Genomic DNA, 20,693 nt, shown 5'->3' on the forward strand with positions numbered 1-20,693 from the left:
AGTCAGTCACTTTTTCTACTTTTCTTCTTGGGAAAGTGATAGTAAACAAAGCAACTACCCAGTAATTAGAAGCTGAATAGAGAAAGAGAAGCATAAGCACACACATACACCTTAATAACCACATATTATTAAAATTAAAGACCAACTGCAGGGGCGCCTGGCAGTCGGTTAAGCGTCCGACTTCAGCCAGGTCACGATCTCGCGGTCCGTGAGTTCGAGCCCCGCGTCGGGCTCTGGGCTGATGGCTCAGAGCCTGGAGCCTGTTTCCGATTCTGTGTCTCCCTCTATCTCTCTGCCCCTCCCCTGTTCATGCTCTGTCTCTCTCTGTCCCAAAAATAAATAAAACGTTGAAAAAAAAATTTAAAAAAAGAAAGACCAACTGCATAATCCCAATAGTTTATCAAACCCTCATAATTAAAGATTATATATATATTAAAGATTTTATTTATTCTTTAACCTCTGTATCCAACATGGGGGTCAAACACTCAACCCCACAATCAAGAGTCTCATATTCCACTGACTGAGCCAGCCAGGTACCCCAAAGCTTATATGTAAACAAAATAAGGGACACCTGGGTGGCTCAGTCAGTTAAGTATCTGATTCTTGATTTGGGCTTGGGTCATAATCTCAGTTTGTGGGATCAAGTCCTGAGTTGGGCTCTGCACTGAAAGTGTGGAGCCTGCTTGGGATTCTCTCCTTCTGCCCCTCCCCGACTTGTGTGCGCTCATGTGCACGTTCTCTGTCTCAAAATAAATAAAGACACATCAAAAACAAAAACAAAAACAAAAAAGAGAAAATACTTACAAATTTCTTTCCGGACTCCTGAAGGAACATGTTTTTCATGCCCTTTCTTTTTGGATCCAAATCTTTTGCCTTCTAAAGATCTGGGATTATATCTATTTTCTGAATATGCTATTTCTGAACCTATTAATAATTAAAACAAAACTTCATTTGTATTAAGAGAATTATTAATTTAGAAAAGGTGGTTAGCAAAGGGCATTTAAAAAATTTAAAAACCTGAATCTTCATTTCTTAAAATGTCCCGCAGCAAAGAAGCACAACCATCAAGCCCTTGCACAGTTTCAGTCTGTAAGGAGAAACTCATTTAGAAATTCATATATAAAATTTTAGCACAGAAAACAACAAATTATATAATTTAAAAAAAAATTTTAGAAGCAATTTATTATTGGTAGAAAACATGTTTTAAAGCAAAAAGCCTTCATATGTCCTTAAGGCAATTAATACTTAACCTCTGCACTTTTATTCCTACTTTTTAGCTTTTACCTGAATAATTAAGATACTACGTATTGTAGGGGCATCTGGGTGGCTCAGTCAGTCAATCCTCTGACTCTTGATTTTGGCTCAGGTCACGAACTCATAGTTGGTGAGATGGAGCCCCACATCAGGCTCTACACTGATAGCACGGAGTCTCCTTGAGATTCTCTCTTTCCCTCTCTCTCTGTCCCTCTCCCACTCTTGCTCTTTCTCTTCCTCCCTCAAAAATAAATAAACATTTTAAAAAAGATAGTATATATTTTATCTATTCAGTTTAATCTTACCTGACTTTCTGAGTCAGAATGGATAGGATAGCCAGAATCTGCATTAAAACGTGATATCTTTCTTAAATGTGTCCTAGAAAACAAGTTCATTAATATTTTCACATACTACAAAATTTGTTTCTAAAATATAAGCAGTCATTTTCTTCCCAGTAAAGGTTGAATAAGGAAGCTTGTCCATAAGATGGGATTTATATAAGATTTTATAATGATTATAAAGATTATTAAACACTAAGATGATCTACATGGGTAGATATGGAAGGTTCCTCCCCACAGTCTGTGAAGGTAGATACCTATCTAGTTTTCTGGGATAGGCAAAATTTAGTCCAGCGCAAAGACTCAAGAAAAACTCTCTTGACATTTTCTCAAGTGGTGAACTTCTTTAAGTACTTACCCTTTCTTTCCATTTGTTAATTTAGCAGGCCCAGTGTGTTTCACTGAAGATATCACCTATGGTATAATGCAATAAATTATAGTAAATATACACATGTTTTTCTATTATATTCTCAGTAGGTTGTCTTGACAAAACCTGAAATGTTGTTTCCTTTCTTTTTGTGATAAAAATATAACATGAAATTTGCCAGTGTAGCCACTTTTTATTGCACAGTTCTGTGGCATTAAATATATTCAGTGACATTAAATATATTCACACTGCTGTACCTAACATCCATCTCCAGAACCTTCTCATCTTGCCAAAATGAAATTCTGTATCCATTACACATTAACTTCCCATCACTCCTTCCCTCAGCCCCTGGCAACCACGCTTCTACTTAGAGTCTCTATGAATTTAACTACTCTAGGAAGCTCATATAAGTGGAATCATACAGTGTTTGTCCTTTTGTGACTGGCTTATTTCACTTAATCTAATGTCTTGTAGTAAGTGTCAAAATTCCCTTCCTTTTTAAGGATGAATAATATTCCATTTGATGTATATATCATGTTATTAATTTTTTAAAGGTGATATATCATACAAATCCACAATTACAATTGAAATCAATAAATTATTTGCTCTAAGTAAAATGTCAAGCAAACAAGACATATTTGTTCCTTAAGTTTAAGCTGAAAATAAGGTTGAGATACTATTTTAACCAGAAGTACCTACTACAGTAAATTTGGACTAAACTCAATCTCTGAACATGTTCTCTATTCCCCAGTCTTCAAAACATGTAAGTTAAAGATAGAGCGCACAGTTCATAACTCTGATTCTACTTATCCTTATTTATTTATGTGTTTATGTATGTATGTATGTATGTATGTATTTATTTAGAAAATGTATTGTCAAGTTGGCTACCATACAGAGTATACAGTGTGCTCTTGGTTTTGGGGATAGATTCCCGTGATTCATTGCTTATATACAATACCCAGTGCTCATCCCAACAAGTGCCCTCCTCAATGCCCATCTCCATTTTCCCCTCTCTCCCACCCCACCCCCACATCAACCTTCAGTTTGTTCTCTGTATTTAAGAGTCTCTTATGTTTGCCTCCCTCCCTCTCTGTTTATAACTATTTTTTCCCCTTCCCTTCCCCCATGGTCTTCAGTTAAGTTTCTCAAGTTGCACCTATGAGTGAAAACATATTATATCTGTCTCTCTCTGACTGACTTATTTCACTTAGCGTAACACCCTCCAGTTCCATCCACGTTGCTACAAATGGCAGGATTTCATTCTTTCTCATTGCCAGGTAGTATCCCATTGTATACATAAACCACATCTTCTTTATCCATTCATCAGTTGATGGACATTTAGACTCTTTCCATAATTTGGCTATTATTGAAAAGCACTGCTATAAACATTGGGATACATGTGTCCCTATGCATCAGCATTCCTGTATCTTTGGATAAATTCCTAGTAGTGCTATTGCTGGGTTGTAGGGTAGTTCTATTTTTAATTTTTTGAAGAGCCTCCACACTGTTTTCCAGAGCGGCTGCACCAGTTTGCATTCCCACCAACAGTGCAAGAGGGTTTCCATTTCTCCACATTCCCGCCAGCATCTGTAGTCTCCTGAGTTGTTCATTTTAGCCACTCTGACCAGTGTAAGCTGGTATCTCAGTGTGGTTTTGATTTGTATTTCCCTGATGATGAGTGACACTGAGCATCTTTTCATGTGTCTATTGGTCATCTGGATGTCTTCTTCAGAAAAGTGTCTATTCATGTCTTCTGCCCATTTCTTCATTGGGTTATTTGTTTTTTGGGTGTTGAGTTTGGTAAGTTCCATATAGATTTTGGATACTAACCCTTTATCTAATTTGTCATTTGCAAATATCTTTTCTCATTCTGTTGGTTACCTTTTAGTTTTGTTGTTTCCTCTGCAGTGCAGAAGCTTTTTATCTTGATGAGGTCCCAACAAGGGACCTAGGTTTTTCATGCATTTTGAGTTCGTTTTTGTGTATGGTGTAAGAAAGTGGTCTAGTTTCATTCTTCTGTATGTTGCTGTCCAGTTCTCCCAGCACCATTTGCTAAAAAGACTTTTTTCCATTGAATACTCTTTCCTGCTTTGTCAAAAATTAGTTGGCCATACATTTGTGGGTCCAACCCTGGGTTCTCTATTCTATTCCATTGGTGTATGTGTCCATTGGTGTATGGTGCCAATACCATACAGTCTTAATGATTACAGCTTTGTAGTAGAGGCTAAAGTCTGGGATTGTGATGCCTTCCACTTTGGTTTTCTTTCTCAATATTATTTGGCTATTCGGGGTCTTTTGTTGTTCCATACAAATTTTAGGATTGTTTGTTCTAGCTTTGAGAAAAATGCTGGCACAATTTTGATTGGGATTGCATTAAATGTGTAGATTGCTTTGGGTAGTATTGACATTTTAACAATAATTATTCTTCCAACCCATGAGCATGGAATATTTTTCCATTTCTTTGTGTCTTCTTCAATTTCCTTCATAAGTTTTCTATAGTTTTCAGCATACATATCTTTTACATATTTGATTAGGCTTATTCCTAGGTATTTTATGGTTCTTGGGGCAATTGTAAATGGGATCCATTTCTTGATTTCTCTTTCTGTTGCTTCATTATTGGTGTACAGAAGTGCAACCAATTTCTGTACATTGATTTTGTATCCTGCAACTTTGCTGAATTCATGTATTAGCTCTAGCAGCTTTTTGGTGGTCTTTCAGGTTTTCCATGTTTAACTTCTTCTTTGCCAATGTGGATGCCTTTTATTTCATTTTGTTGTTTGACTGCTGAGGCGAGGACTTCCAACAGTGTGTTAAACAATAGTTATCCACATTATTTAGAATGCCTGACAAGACCAGCCCATGGCAACTCTACCATTCTTCTTTACCTACAGCTCATTCCCTCACTTTTTCTTTTCAAACTCATATAACAATATTGTTTTTGAAAAAACAATTTTATTTTAAAAGTAAAATAAGTGGGCTAATTTTTGTGTAGAAAAAAAAATGCACTTGCTTTAACATGCATCCATGTTATCTTGAAAGTTAGGCAACAAACAGTTCTTTGTGTTTGCCTCTGGGGAGGGAAACTGAGAATCTAGAGGACAGAGCAAGGGAGATTTTCCAAGGTATGCCTCTTTATATCTTAATAACTTATATCAATAAATATAATCTCTATTTAAAATGTAATTTTTAGGGGTGCCTAGGTGGCTCAGTCGGTTAAGCATCTGACTTCAGTTCAGGTCATGATTTCACAGTCGTGAATCTGAGCCACAAGTTGGGCTCTGTGCTGACAGCTCAGAGCCCGGAGACTGCTTCGAATTTTGTGTCTCCCTCTCTCTGCCCTTCCCCAGCTTGCACGCGTGCTCTCTCTCTCAAAAATAAACATTCAAAAAATTTTTAATTAAAATACAATTTTTAAAAGACATAATGGGGTGCCTGGGTGGCTCAGTCGGTTGAACGTCCAACTTCAGCTCAGGTCATAATCTCATGGTCAGTGGATTCAAGCCCTGCACTGGGCTCTGTACTGACAGCTCAGAGCCTGGAGGCTGCTTCAGATTCTGTCTCTCCCCCTCTCTCTACTCCTCCCCCACTCACGCTCTATTTCTCAAAATTGAATAAATGTTAAAAAAAAAATTTTTTTTAAGACATGAGTTAAATTCCCTACTCACCCCCTCATTTCACCCTTCACAAGTAGTCACTGTTGGCAGTTACATTAAAGGTTTTTCTTTACATGTTGACATATTTCATCCCAAGATAGCTTTGAGCAGTAACTATCAAACTAATCTGGAGTTATATGCTACTGAGAATACATTTTAAAAATTGGGTTAATGGGGGGCGCCTGGGTGGCGCAGTCGGTTAAGCGTCCGACTTCAGCCAGGTCACGATCTCGCGGTCCGTGAGTTCCAGCCCCGCGTCGGGCTCTGGGCTGATGGCTCAGAGCCTGGAGCCTGTTTCCGATTCTGTGTCTCCCTCTCTCTCTGCCCCTCCTCCGTTCATGCTCTGTCTCTCTCTGTCCCAAAAATAAATAAACGTTAAAAAAAAAATTAAAAAAAAAATTGGGTTAATGGAGTTATATTTCTTCTTGAGATAACTTGGGATATGATAGAGTCATGAAGCCAGTAAAGAGAACCAACTTTATAGGAAATAAGATCCTACATAGTACTGCTCCACTGGTCCCTGCATGACACCTTCAGGGTCCTTCCCTTTTATATATACATATGTTGGTGTCCTGGCCAAAACTGTAATAAAATTCCAAACCATGGTATTCCAATACACTGGACCAAGTCCAAAAACAGCTACCGCAATTAATTATCTTTCAAAATTAAAAACAAAAAGTATACAGAGGTAAATGTATGGCATAATTGTAAGATTACACGTGATCTTTCTCCAAAAAACATGCATGAGCTTATATAACAGAAAGTCAGGTAATGAAAATTACCCAGGATAAAAGCACCCTAAAAAAGTAACTATCATGTTGGCACATTTTCATCAAAACTCTCTTTTGTAATTTTCATTCTGAAATAACAGTACAAAGAATTTCTATATACACTTTACCCAGATTCCCCAACTGTTGACATTTTACTACATCTGCCATGTTCTCTCAAAATATATGCAAAAACAAAATATATACAATAAAAACATAGAGAAATACTAAGTATTAGTGGTTTTCCTGAACTATTTCAGCCTAAGTTACAGATATGATACCCCTTTATATTAAATATGTACGCCTAAATATTTTCTAAGAACGAGGTCACTTATATAATTATCAAAATCAGGAAATTAATATTGACACTGTATTATAAACTACAGATTTTATTCACATTTTGCCAATTATTCCAATAACGTCCTTTATTAAAAAAAATATTCTGGTCCATACCCAATGCAGGATCATATGTTGCATTTAATTGTCATACCTCATTAGTCTCCTTTAATCTGGAACAGTTCCTTGGATTATCGCTCATTGTCTTCCATAACCTTCACATATTTAAAGAGTACAAGCCACTTACATTGTAGAATGTCCCTCTTGACATTTAGACTTGTCTGATGTTCCCCCATGATTAGATTCAAGTTGTGCATTTTTGGCAGGAATACCACAAAAGGGAAATTTTGTCCTTCTTAATGTAAGTAGGCATATGGTACCAGTTTGTCCCATTACTGGTAATGTAAATTTTGATCATTTAAGATGGCATCTGCCAGGTTTTTCACTGTTAGTATTAAGGTTAGTATTTTTAACATTGTATTAAGTAATTAATGGGGAGATACTTTGAGGTTATGCAGACTTCTATTCATCAGATTCACCCAGTAGTTGTAGCATCCCTTGATGATTGCCTTAATCCCAACTGTTTGTGAAATGGTGATTTGTGTAACTTCCATCTTCCTTCTATAGTTATTAGTTGGCATTCAACTGTAGGTAAGCACTTTTCCTTTGTTGTTTGTTAGTATGGATCAGTGATTCCTGTTATGCCATGGGTTATGATCCATCATCATCATTATTTAAAATACTTTGATGCTCCAATTGTCCCAGATTCTATCAGTGGTAGAATCTTCAAAGAGATATCAGCTATCTCTTCAAACTAGCTCCTGTATCATTTCAACATGGCCCCATTATTTTTTGAGCAATTCCTTACTTTCTGCAACAAGGTGCTCTGGGCTCATCTTTTGTTGTTGTTTTCATTGTAGTAAGAATACATAACACGAAATCTACTTTCTTAAATTTTTAAGTGCACAATACTATACAGGTGATTACTTGTATGATATTGTACAGCAGATCTCTAGAACTTATTTATCTTGTATAACTGAAACTTTATACCCAGTGGATAGCAACTCCCCGATTCTCCCTCCCTCCAGACCAGCCCCTGGCATCTACCATTCCGCTCTCTGCTTCTGAGTGTGACTATCTTAGGTCCCTTATGGAAGTGGAATAATGCACTGTCTGTCCTTTTAACTGGCTTATTTCACTTAGCATAATATCCTCAAGGTTCATCCATGTTGCACATGGGAGGATTTTTAAGGCTGAAAAATATTCTATTGTGTGTATACAGCATATTTTCTTTACCCATTTAACTATCAATAGACATTTAGATTGCTTCCACATCTTGACTAATAATGTGAATAATGCTGCAATGAACAGAGAAGTGCAAATATCTCTTTGAGATCATGTTTTCAATTCTTTTGGAAAAAAAATCTGGAGTAGAACTTCTGGACCATACAACAGCTCTATTTTTAATTTTTTGAGAACCATCATACTGTTTTCCATAGCAGCTGCACCATTTTTCATTTCTGCAAAAAGTGTACAAGTATTCCAATTTCTCCACATTCTCACCAATGAGAATAGCCATCTAAAGAGGTGTAAAGTGTTATCTCACCGTGGTTTTGATTTGCATTTCCCTAATGACTAGTAACGTTGAGCACCTTTTCATGTGCTTTTTCATGTGCCTTTTATGTATCTTCTTTGGAGAAATGTCTATTCAGGCCCTTTGCTCATTTTTTAATCAGATTATTTGGTTTTTTGCTATTAGGTTGTAGGAGTTCCTTATATATTTTAGGCGTTAACCCTTTAGTAGGCAGAGGGTTTACAAATCTTTTTTTCCCATTCCATAAGTTGCCTTTTCACTCTGTTGTTTCCTTTACTCTGCAGATGCTTTTTATTTTGATGTATCCAGGCTCATCTTATAATTTTCCTGTTCCAGCTGTGGAGTTGACCATTCCTCCTAGAAGTCATGGTTCCTTTTAGCGAATGATATTTAGAAACCAGATCTAGACACTAGATTTTGCTACTGGGTCTTCCAATCTTTTCCCATATGGATTTTCTTAGTCATAATGACTAGCTAGTTGCAAAAAAGTAAATCTTATGATTTTATTTTTAAATATTTTTCCATATTAACATAACTTCACAAAATTTTTTAATGGTTGTATAATATTTTCTTGAGTGGAAGTAATATAACACATCCTTAGTTTGCTTCTATTTTTCACAATTGAAAAACAAGCCTGAAATAAACATTTCCATGTACAGAAAAAAGCGTTTTCATACTCAGGATTAAAAGCTTATTTATTTGGTGAAAGGCTATAATTCGTTTAATAGCTCTTGATACCATTTACAAAAACACTCTCAAAAAGGAGTGCCCCAAACCACAATGCATGAGACCATAATTTTTCTTTATCTCACATTTACTTCTACTGGGTATTATCATTAAACTTTTTTTCTTTGCTATTTGAGAAAAATATATGCATTTCTTACAAGTTGTATCTCCTACTAACAGGTGCAAAGTAAGATTACATTTGTAGAATAATTTAATCCACACCCTATGATTTATCATTTCTGTGAGCTAGGAACCTAAATTACAGAAAGGAGGCTTGTTCAAAGTCATACACCTGGGGCGCCTGGGTGGCGCAGTCGGTTAAGCGTCCGACTTCAGCCAGGTCACGATCTCGCGGTCTGTGAGTTCGAGCCCCGCATCAGGCTCTGGGCTGATGGCTCGGAGCCTGGAGCCTGTTTCCGATTCTGTGTCTCCCTCTCTCTCTGCCCCTCCCCCATTCATGCTCTGTCTCTCTCTGTCCCAAAAATAAATAAAAAACGTTGAAAAAAAAATTTTCAAAGTCATACACCTAATTATAGTATAATGTTTAAAAGAAGGGACTCTGGGACCAACTATGTGGGTCTGAATCCTGCTCCACTGCTAACCAGTTTTGTAACTGTAGGAAAATTATTCGAAGTCTTCATCCCTCAATTTCCTCATCTATAAAATGGAGATGATAATAGTATTTACTTCATAAGGCTATTATGAATATTAAATGAATTAGAAGTACTGTGGAAAAACACTTAAGAGTAACATCTACCACACAAGTGCTACCTCAGTGTTAGCTATTCTTTTTTTTTTTTTTAATTTTTTAAAATGTTTATTTACTTTTGAGAGAAAGAATGAGAGAGACAGAGGTGTGAGCATGGGAGGAACAGAGAGAGGGAGACACAGAATCTGAAGCAGGCTCCAGGCTCTAAGCGGTCAGCACAGAGCCCGATGGGGGGCTTGAACCCACAGACTGAGAGATCATGACCTAAGCTGAAGTCGGAGGCCCAACTGACTGAGCCACCCAGGCGCCCCATTTTTCTTTTTTTTTTAACGTTTATTTATTTTTGAGAGACAGAGAGAGATACAGCATGAGCAGGGGAGGGGCAGAGAGAGAGAGACACACAGAATTCGAAGCAGTCTCCAGACTCAGCTGTCAGCACAGAGCCGATGTGGGGCTTGAACTCACAGACCACGAGTTCATGACCTGAGCCAAAGTCAGACACTTAACTACTGAGCCACCCAGGCACCCCAGTGTTAGCTATTCTTACCATTAAGATGGTTGTAAACTGTTTTTAAGGGGACCAAATTTTGTTGCACATTTATGCCAAGAGTGAGATAGATGTTTTACCAGGTTCTCTCAAGTAATTCTCCCCAATTCTTTGAGGCAGGATTTTATACCTATTTACAACTACTTTATGGCTAAGGGAAAGGAGGCTCAGAGAAGTAGAAAGCACTTTGCTTAATATCACTACCATAGTAATGGCAGAATTGGAATGTGAATCTTGAAGGTGACCATGATTACAAAAACCACGTTTTCCCCCTTGCTGACTGCACGTATTCTGAGTTCATTCAATGTAAGAGAAAGATCTATAAGGGTGAGGATGCTCAGGAAGTACTCATGAAGAAAGTCTGAGCCAGGTATTTTTTTAAAAAGCATTAAGATTAATATTAATGGGGAAGACAGTATCATAGGTGAGTTGATATCAAGTGAGAGAATGAGAGACGTGGATATATTAAAGAGGATAAGATCACTCCAGGTAGTGAGTCTGTGTGAGAAATAGTTGATTCATTACCTAGAAATCTACTATATGCTATGTGCTATCCCAGGCCTTGAGGATATAGAGATAAATTGTGCAGTAAGGGAGGTATATAGATTAGGAAGGCCCCTAGTATGAAAAGCAGTTTAATAATGGTCAGCACAGGGGCGCCTGGGTGGCGCAGTCGGTTAAGCGTCCGACTTCAGCCAGGTCACGATCTCGCGGTCCGTGAGTTCCAGCCCCGCGTCGGGCTCTGGGCTGATGGCTCAGAGCCTGGAGCCTGTTTCCGATTCTGTGTCTCCCTCTCTCTCTGCCCCTCCCCCGTTCATGCTCTGTCTCTCTCTGTCCCAAAAATAAATAAACGTTGAAAAAAAAATAATGGTCAGCACAAAGCACAAAAGGGGGAAGCAAGGAGCACCCAAACAATGGGAAAGTGAGAGGGGTAGGGAAGGCTCTTGAGTGGCTCCTGAGCTGAGGGAAAAGATAGAAAGTGGAGGTACCAGGAACAGAGGTGCATTCCAGGCAGTACAGAAAGGGAAGTGCAAAGACATGGAAGCATGAGAGGGCATGGGGCATCCAGGACACTGAAGAACATATCAGTGAACAGTTCTGGATACACTTGGAGTGGGGACGGGTCTGGTAAGGAATGCACTAGGGGAATCAAAAAATAGCTGTGTTGACAGGCCAAAGAACTGAGATTTTACCTTGAAAGAGGATTTGTGTAGATTTTAAAGCAGAAAATAAATCATTTAGTGACAACGAGGGGGTGCTTTTGGAATGGGTAAGGCTGTCGGTGGGGGCACTAACTGGGAGACTTTAGTTTTTACAAGTAGTTGTAAAATACCAGTAATTGTGACGGAAGACCAGCTAATAGCAACACTTGGTGGAAAAACCAAGAAACTGTATTTGATGCAACAATATACTGAGCGTTGGAGAGGTTAAGTCACCCTACCCACGACGGAGGCTGGCCTCGAACCGGCGCCCTACACCAAAGCCAACGCTCTGGAAGACTACAATTAAAACAGAACATACATCTATGGACAGTGCGGCTGTGTTAGGATGTTAACATTGGGTGAGCCCCCAACTCCCCTCTCCCAGCATTTTGAACGCCGCCACATTGTCTTTGCTTTTATTTTTTTCAGAGTTTTGCACTTTTCGTGGCCCTTGCCCCCTCAGTCCCTCTATACCCCCATAGTGGACGCTTCAGGTCCGCAGCCCTCACCTGGCCCGATCGAGATCCGGACCTGACCATCTCTCGCAGCCTCAGAAAAGCCCAGACGGAGGGAAGTAAAGCCAAATGATAAAAGAAATTAACCGCCGTGGACTCCCGGATCTCCTTGGCCCGCCCCCCGAGCTTCCGCTTCCGGGAAGGAGCCCGCCGAATGTCGCGCCTCATAGTCTCGTGAGTGCTGCCGGGTCGTCTCCGGTACTCCCAGTGCAGCACCCTGAGCTTGCGCAATAGACCCCTCCTGGCGCCTTGCTCGTCACACACTGGCAGAGAAAGCGGGAGAAGTCCACCGAACGCCGCAGGCCGGGCGGGGCGGGGCGGGCCGGGGCGGGGCGGGGAGGGTCCGGGGGGGCGAGGTTGGCGGGAGGGGGCGGGGTCAGCCGGGAGGGGCGGGGCCGAAAGGAGCCGGGCTCCTGAACGCTTGAAAGAACTTCTGAAGAACCGCTACCCTGAATGAGCCGAGGGAAGGGGCGACAAGGACTCTCAAGGGCCAGAGGAAGGGACTGAGGGAGAGGACCAACAGGTTTCAAAAAGAATTGGCTCGGCTCGGTGTTTTGTGTGCCATTTTGAATGATTTTGGTTTTGATAGTCAATAAAAGTCAATCCTTGGTCTGGTTAGCTTTGTGTAATTCTGATTGCAATTTCAGAATTATTCACTGTGGCCCTTGATCTCAGAATGGTGCTCATTAGTTGGGATTTTGTTTTACTTCCATGCATAGTTCGCTCTTCAGTCGAGGTAATTACTGTTAATGAAGAATGACTCCGTATTCTTACATTAGCATGCTTCACGATTTTTAATGGAAATTAGTCTTTGGTGTTTAAGACATTGAGTTTGGGGTTAATGTTTTAAATCATATGGGGAGAAATTAAATAAGCCAACTGATTACATTTTTTAATAAGAAGGGCTAGATTTTGAAAATCTTAATTACAATTAAAATAAAAACTCGGAAACTAAAATCATACTGATTTGGGGAAACTGGGTATTTAATAAATTTAGCTTTGTATTGAATTAGACTTGAAAACCTCTCCCGTCTTCATCCTTCTATAAGTGTTTAACATATTTACTTGAGATTACAGGGTTTTTTCCTTAAGCTGACTTGATTTTTTTAGAAGCTTACATGGATTTTTCTTAATACATGCTTATTTTAGAAAACATAGATAAGAAATAAAAAATCACCCATAATCCCAAAGAGTACCACTGTTAGCAGTTTGGTACATTCCCTTCTAGACTTTTCCCAACTGTGTATATATGTATAAATACATTACAACAATAGGATATGATGCATATTACTGTGAGTGTTTTAATATCTCATCAACATCGCTTCTCAGTAATTTACAATTACAAAATGGCTGCCTGGTGTACCATTTTTCTACTGTTTGGAATTTTATGCTTCTCCCCTCCTTTTTGTTTGTCTGTGTTTTTTTGAGTTTTTCTTTTTTTCTCCCTTTTTAAATTTTTGAGGTAATCGCTTCCAGGGTTTTTTGTTTTTATTTTCTCAAATGTTTTTTTATTGTGGCAAAATACACAAATAATAAAATATACCATCTTAATCATCTTTAAGCACACAATTCAGTGGTACTAAATGCATTTATAATATTGTACAACCATCACCACCATCATCTCCAGAACTTTTTTCATCTTGTGAAAGTGAAATTCTATATGCATTAAACAACACCCCATTCTACTCTCCCCAAAAGCCCCTGGAAACCACCATTGTACTTTCTGTCTCTATGATTTTGACTAAGTACCTCATATAAACAAGATTATACAGTATTGATCCTTTTGTAACTGGCTTATTTCACTTATCTTTAAAAGTTTGTCCATGTTATAGCATATATCAAAATTCCGTTCCTTTTTAAGGCTAAATAATATTTCATTGTGCGTATATAACACGTTTTGTTTAGTTATCTGTTGATGGACACTTGGGTTGCTTCCATATTTTAGCTATCATACGTATTGTTGCTCTGAACATGTGTGTACCAATATCTCTGCTGGACCCTGCTTTCAATTTTGGGGAGTATATATTCAGAATTGCTGGATCATATGGTAATTCTATTTTTAACTTTTTGAGGAACTGCTATACTGTTTTCTATATGGCTGTACCATTTTATATCCCCGCCAACAGTGATAAGGGTTCTAATTTCTCCACATTCTCCCCACCACTTGTTTTCCATTTATTTTGTTGTTTATTTTTTGGTTTTGGTAGTAGCCACCCTAATGAGGGTGAGGAGGTATTTCATTGTAATTTTGATTTGCATTTCCATAATGATTAGTAATGTTGAACATCTTTTCTTGTGATTATTGGTTATTTGTGTATCTTCTTTGGACAAATATCTGTTCAAGTCCTTTGCCCATTTTCTCTTATTCTGTGGGTTGCCTTTTTACTCTCTTGATACTGTCTTTTGATGTACAAACTTTATTTTCATGAAGTTTTCAATTCATCCATTTTTCTTTTGTTGCCTGTGTCTTTAGTGTCATATCCAAGATATCCATGGCAAAGCCAATATCATGAAATTTGCCTTATGTTTTTTCTAAGATTTCTATAGTTTAAAGTCTTATTTGTAGGTCTTTGATCTAGTTTTAGTTAATTTTTGTGTACAGTATCAGCTAAGGGTCCAACTTCATTCTTACATGTAGCTATCCACTTTTCCTGGCATCCTTTGTTCAGAAAAGTACGCGTTTTTCATTGAATTGTCTTTTGACAATGTATGTAAGGGGTTATTTCTGGACTATCTACTCATTGGTCTGTATATCTGCCATTACCCCTGTACCACGCTGTTTTTTTATTTCTGCTAAAACTGTCGCTGGGATTATGATAGGGATTAAGCTGTAAATCTCTTTGGGTAATACTGACATCTTAACAATATTAGGTATTTCAATCCATGAACATAGGATGTGTTTGCATTTTTTAAATTTCTTTGAACATAATTTTAAAGTTTTTATTGTACAAGTCTTTTACCTCCTTGATTAAGTTAATTCCTGGATATTTTATTCTTTTTGGAAGACAATTGTAAATGTAATTGTGTTCTTAACTTCCTTTTCAGATTGTTCATTAGTTGTATATAAGTGCAACCAATTTTTGTGTGTTGACTTTGTATTCTGTTACTTTATTGAATTCATTTATTAGTTCTAACAGTTCTTTGGTAGAAACTTTAGGGTGTCCTACATGTAAGATCACATACTCTGTGGACAAAGATTATTTTACTTCTTCCTTTCCAATTTGAATGTGTTTTATTTCTTTTTCTTGCTCAATTGGTCTGGCTTGAACTTCCAGTACTATGTTGAATAGAAGTGGTGAAAATGGGCATTCTTGTCATGTTCCTGATCTTAGAGGAAAATCTTTCAGTCTTACCATTAAATATGATGTTCACTGTGAGGTTTTCATATATGGCTTTTATTATGTTGAAGTAGTTTCCTTCTATTTCTATTTTGTTGAATGTATTTATCATAAAAGGATGTTGAGTTTTGTCAAATGCTTTTCAGCATCAGTTGAGATGATCATGTGTTTTTCCCCCTCCATTCTATTAATGTGATAAATTATATTGATCATTTTTCATGTGTTGAGCCATCCTTGCATCCCAGGAATAAATCCCACTTGATCATGGTGTAAAATACTTTTTTTAATATGGTGATGAAATCAGTTTGCAAGTATTTTGTTGAGGATTTTTACATCAGTATTCATAAGGGATATTGGTCTGTAGTTTTCTTATAGTGTCTTTGGCTTTCGTATGAGAATAATGCTGGTTTTATGAAATGTGTTTTGAAGGGTTCCCTCCTCTTCAGTTTTTTTGAAAAGCTTAAGAATGATTAATATTAATTCCTATTTAAGTGTTTGGTAATATTCACTAAGGAAGCCCTCAGGTCCAGGACTTTTCATTATTAGGAGATTAAAAAAATAATTTTTAATGTTTATTATTTTTGAGAGAGAGACAGACAGAGAGCAAGCAGGGGAGGGGCAGAGAGAGAGGGAGACACAGAATCCGAAGCAGGCACCATGTTCCAAGCGGTCAGCACAGAGCTGGACACAGGGCTTGAACTCACAGACCACAAGATCATGACCTGAGCTGAAGTTGGCTGCTCAACCAACTGAGCCACTCAGGCGCCCCTGTCAGGAGATTTTTGATTGCAGCTTCAATCTCTTTATTACAGGTCTATTCAGATTTTCAATTTCTTCATGATTGGTAGTCTTGGTAGGTTTGATTTCTGGAATTTGTCCCATTTAGTGTAGGTTATCCACTATGTTCAAAGTACTCTCTTATTTCTGTAGACTCAGTAGTAATGTCACTACTTCATTTCTGATATTAGTAATTTCAGTCTTTTCTCTTTTTTTCTTAGTCCATCTAGCTAATGTTTTGTCGATTTTGTTGATCTTTTGAAAAATCAACTTTTGGGGGCGCCTGGGTAGCGCAGTCGGTTAAGCGTCCGACTTCAGCCAGGTCACGATCTCGCGGTCCGTGAGTTTGAGCCCCGCGTCAGGCTCTGGGCTGATGGCCCAGAGCCTGGAGCCTGTTTCCGATTCTGTGTCTCCCTCTCTCTCTGCCCCTCCCCCGTTCATGCTCTGTCTCTCTCTGTCCCAAAAATAAATAAACGTTGAAAAAAAAAATTTAAAAAGAAAAATCAACTTTTGGTTTCATGGATTTTTTCTAATGTTTTTCTGTTCTCTATCTCTGCTTTAATCATTATTCTTACCTTCAGCTAGCTTCAGGTTCAGGGTTTTTTTGTTTTTCTTTTTTGGCTCCTTAAGTTGTAAAGTTAGGCAGTTGATTTGTGGTCTTTCTTGTTTTTTAATGTAAGCATTTGTAAATTTTTCCCTTAGCACTACTTTTACTGTATCCTGTAAGTTTTGCCATGTTCTGTTTTTTTCATTGAGCTCAAAGTACTTTCTAATTTCTCTTGTGATTTCTTTTTTGATCCATTGGTTAAGAGTATGTTGTTTAATTTCCAAAAATTTGTGACCTTCTCAGTTTTATTTTTGATATCTAACTTCATCCTGTTATAATTGGAGAAGAGACTTTGCATGATAATCTATCTTTTTAAATCTATTGAGACCTAATTTGTGGTCTAACATCTGGTCTATTCAGAAAATGTCCCATGTGCATTTGAAAAGAATGTGTATGCTGTTGTTGGATGGAATGTTCAATGTATGTCTGTTAGATTTACTTGGTTTATTGTATTACTTAAGTCCTGTATTTCCTTATCTTCTGTCTAGCTGTTGTATCCATTATTGAAAGGGTGGTATTCATGTCTCCAACTATTATTATATGGCTGTTTATTTCTCCTTTCATTCTGTCAGTTTTGCTTTATCTATTTTGATGGTCTGTTATTAGGATTATTCAGGACTCAGCCCTTTGAGCCTGTTGTGGAACTTTAGGTCCCTCTAGTGTCATGGTTAGTGACTCTGCTTAGCCTAGGCAGTGTTATAATTTACAGCATTGGATCAATGGCTTTTCCAATTGGCTCACTTTTGAAGTGTGAAAGTGTCTGTTCATGTCAACCCAATTTCAGTTTATAGAAAACAAGCAAAGTTGCAAAATATATGAAAATCTAAAAACACAGTTATGATTTATAGCCAGGATATAAGAATCAAAAAGTAAGAGGCTGTGGACTGGATTATAAATTACATGTTGGAAGTATGAGCTTGGTTCTGCTTAGAAAAATCTGAGACTACCCTGTTGCTTTTCCTCAAGCCATTTAGTGCCTTGTGGAATTATTTGTTACCCAAAGGTTCTTAACCTTTTTTGATCATATACAATTTTGAAAATTTGCTAAAAGCTTTGTATTTTTCCCCAGAAAAATGCTAATGTGCACATTTCATATATATATATATATACATATATATATATAGTACTCATATATATATATAGTACTCATATATATATATATAATGTGCACATTTCATCTATATATATAGTTATCAGAAACATTCAGGAGCCTCTCCAAGGATTTTAGGTTAAGAATCCTATTCATACCTAATTCAAAATCAACTTTCCACATGTGAGTGTCCAGCTCCTTCTGTTGTAGGACCCTGGTGATCTTGGATGTTGGTTAACTAGGGATGGTGAGGTGTCTGATTAAACAGTGTCAAGGGGAAAGAGGGCATGAAGCACAGAGAAAATGGAATTGAGCCATAATCTTTGCATTTCCCACTGAAGCTTTAAATGTATCTGCAGTCTTCACTTTAATCAAAATAGCTTAATTTAGGAAGGAAAGAGCCCACTTCTTTTTCTTTATAAAATCCTGATTTTATTGCTTCCTGAATGTTTTTCTTTTTAAGGAGAAATATAAACCATATGTTATAGGGGTCTCAGTTTGACAGCTTGGCTGAGGTCATTCTAGGATTCAGTTATTTCTGGTTATAATAGGAAGGTTAATGGAAAGGATCTGACAAGGGTCTGTTGGCATCAAGGACCAAGAAAACCCCCTTGGAATGATCTCATCACAAGGAAGAAACCATTGGTTTGGGACCATGTGCCAGGTTTGAGGGTCAAGCGTGATTTTAACACACACTGTCAGTCACTTACTGCCCTGCTGCCCCTACGGACTTGTGCCTAACCCAAGGAGAGAAACAATAGCGATTAAAATGCTAAAAATTTTTCTTTACTGAAATCTCTGTAAGGTATTGCAGCAGTTGTTGGTGGTACCCCATGCAAATGCCTTCAAAAGCTGCTTATTGTAAACACCTAGGACTTCCCACGTGAGAGCATTTTTTTTTTTCTGCAGCAAAAGGAGCGAGCTCAGGCCTTAAGCCAGGCAAGTAAGTTAATGCCCCTGGAAACAGCCCTCAATGACAGAGAACTGGGTGAGGAAGCAGCCTGTAGCCGACGATGAAGAGCTTCCTCGTCCCTCAGATTGGGATAATTCTTACATGTGTTCCACCCTGTCTCCCAGAGTCCTCCAGCACAACTGGACTTTAGGGATAACTGCCTGGTAACACACTGTCTATTGGCTTTCTTTCCTTCACTATATTACTTTTCCTACTCCCTTTCCACTGTTCCTGAAATCGCCTCCCAAATAAGCTATTTGCACTTAAATTCTTTTTATTTATTTTTTATTTTTTTTATTTGCACTTAAATTCTTATCTCAGAGGCTGTTTCTGGGGAGATACTACTAACAGCATTGAGCAAACAAGACAGCACAAGGTTGGAGTCAGAAAGGCCTGGATGCAAATTCCTTCTCACCAGTGGCAGTGAACAACTTAATTTCTCTAAGGCTGTTTCTTCATCTATAGAATGGGGAGAATAGTACTGACTTTACAAGGTCAGGCTGTAAAGAAAATTTATATAAAGTGTTGTGCATAGTGGCTACCCATAGTAAGTGCTGAATACATGTTGGCAATTATCACTGATATAGTATTTATAATATTGTTACTACAGCACAGCACAGGCCGAGGCCAGCTGTTTTTCACCTTAGGGGTGACTGCTGAAGTAGGTTGATTTGGCTGACGTGCTATAAAGGCTGTCTCTGATGAGCATCTGTGGCTTAGCGGTATCAGTGGCTTAGAGGAAGCATCGCCGCAGTGAGCCAGGGCAGGAGAGGAGGAAAATGGCAGACATTAAGTTTAGAAGATGAACTAGCGGCACTGCCGACTGTGCTCAGTTTCAGTGGATGGCTACAGTACCATCAGTGACTTCATACATGGGTCCAGTATTCACTTTGATGGCTGGGGTCACATTGCCTCACTCTTGAGGGATTATGCTCAGGGCTCCTGAGGTTTAGTTTCTAATTTCAGTCTGTTTTCTCAGACATACAAGGCCCCTTCTGCTTTCGTCTACGACCTTAACTTGTCTTAGGTCCTTTTAAATTGGGGCTATTCCCTCTGCTCCCCTTCACTCCCCACTCCCAGGCAAGATCCTATTTGAACTCTTTGGTCACAGTGAAAGAGAAATGGAGAGACTGAGGCAGGTTAGAGGACTTCACACTCATTCCCTAATCCCAGTTCATCAGGGTGCCAGGTCTCACCTGCAGGGCTTCAGCCTTTTCCAGCAGCCTCGGGTCCAGGAGTGGATAGACATGATAGGCCGCTTTGGCTAAGATGGCAGACAGCAGGGACAAATTGCTTGTTGCCCACCCCCTGCAGGTGCAGCTGGATGACCGTGGGGGGGGAATGTGTTTCAGCTCTTTATTCTTTTACTCTAAGCCAAAATAAAAGACCTGCGGTGACGTCCCTTCACAATCTTCTCTTATTTATCTTTACTTATTTTACTTTTACTAAATAGACACATTTCTCCCCAATTCAGTAGGAAGATATGTGTATATGAAAAGGCATGCTAACCTGATTGTTACACAAAAACAACTTTTTTTTTTTTTCAAAAACAACTTTTATGAGAGAAGAGTATTGCAGAAGGAAGGAATCCAGCAATCTTGGCACACCTGGCCTTAAGAACAATGACCCTGTAGCCTGTTCATCTCGTCTGCTTCCTGCAAGAAAGAAAAATCTTTCAGTGACCATGTCAGAGGTCTTAAACTCATGCAGGGCAATTCCCAAGAGGGACCCATTATGTCTGTATCTGGTATCAGAGAAATCTGCTGACGTTGACACTTTAATACTGACCTCTGCAACATGTTATAGTACATCTCAGGGTGACTTACATTAAAGTGATTTAAGTTCACGAGGGCAGAATTCAGATATGATTTATTTGTATATGCCCAGAAGCCAGCATATTTCCTAGCGGGGTTGCCAGGTT

The 20,693-nt window shown here is 38.4% G+C and overlaps 1 protein-coding gene and 1 long non-coding RNA gene across 5 annotated transcripts in view; both read right to left on the reverse strand.

The window, feature by feature from the left end:
• CCDC14 (coiled-coil domain containing 14) overlaps window positions 1-12,301 on the reverse strand; it is a 54,319-nt gene extending 42,018 nt beyond the window's left edge. Inside the window, exons 1-5 of one of the 4 annotated variants that reach the window (XR_005793320.1) lie at window positions 12,003-12,199; window positions 1,951-2,006; window positions 1,560-1,632; window positions 1,018-1,087; window positions 805-924 (exon numbers count right to left, since the gene is read on the reverse strand). Coding sequence is in view for 3 of the 4 variants with exons in the window: in XM_040484728.1 (XP_040340662.1) it covers window positions 805-924; window positions 1,018-1,087; window positions 1,560-1,632; window positions 1,951-2,006; window positions 12,003-12,176 (493 nt within the window). In the remaining variant the exon portion in view is untranslated. Of the gene's footprint in view, window positions 1-804; window positions 925-1,017; window positions 1,088-1,559; window positions 1,633-1,950; window positions 2,007-12,002 lie in introns of all 4 variants that reach the window. The other 3 variants (XM_040484728.1, XM_040484725.1, XM_040484726.1) reach the window with 3 other exon arrangements.
• LOC121036348 (uncharacterized) lies at window positions 8,987-9,860 on the reverse strand. The gene is made up of 2 exons (XR_005793321.1): window positions 9,562-9,860; window positions 8,987-9,327 (listed from the first exon to the last, which is right to left on the reverse strand). It is a non-coding gene; the product is annotated as an uncharacterized LOC121036348 (long non-coding RNA).
• Window positions 12,302-20,693: the final 8,392 nt, after the last annotated feature.

Source organism: Herpailurus yagouaroundi, unplaced genomic scaffold (assembly GCF_014898765.1).
Source record: "Herpailurus yagouaroundi ecotype Mexico unplaced genomic scaffold, PumYag 162, whole genome shotgun sequence".
Taxonomy (NCBI): Eukaryota; Metazoa; Chordata; class Mammalia; order Carnivora; family Felidae; genus Herpailurus; species Herpailurus yagouaroundi.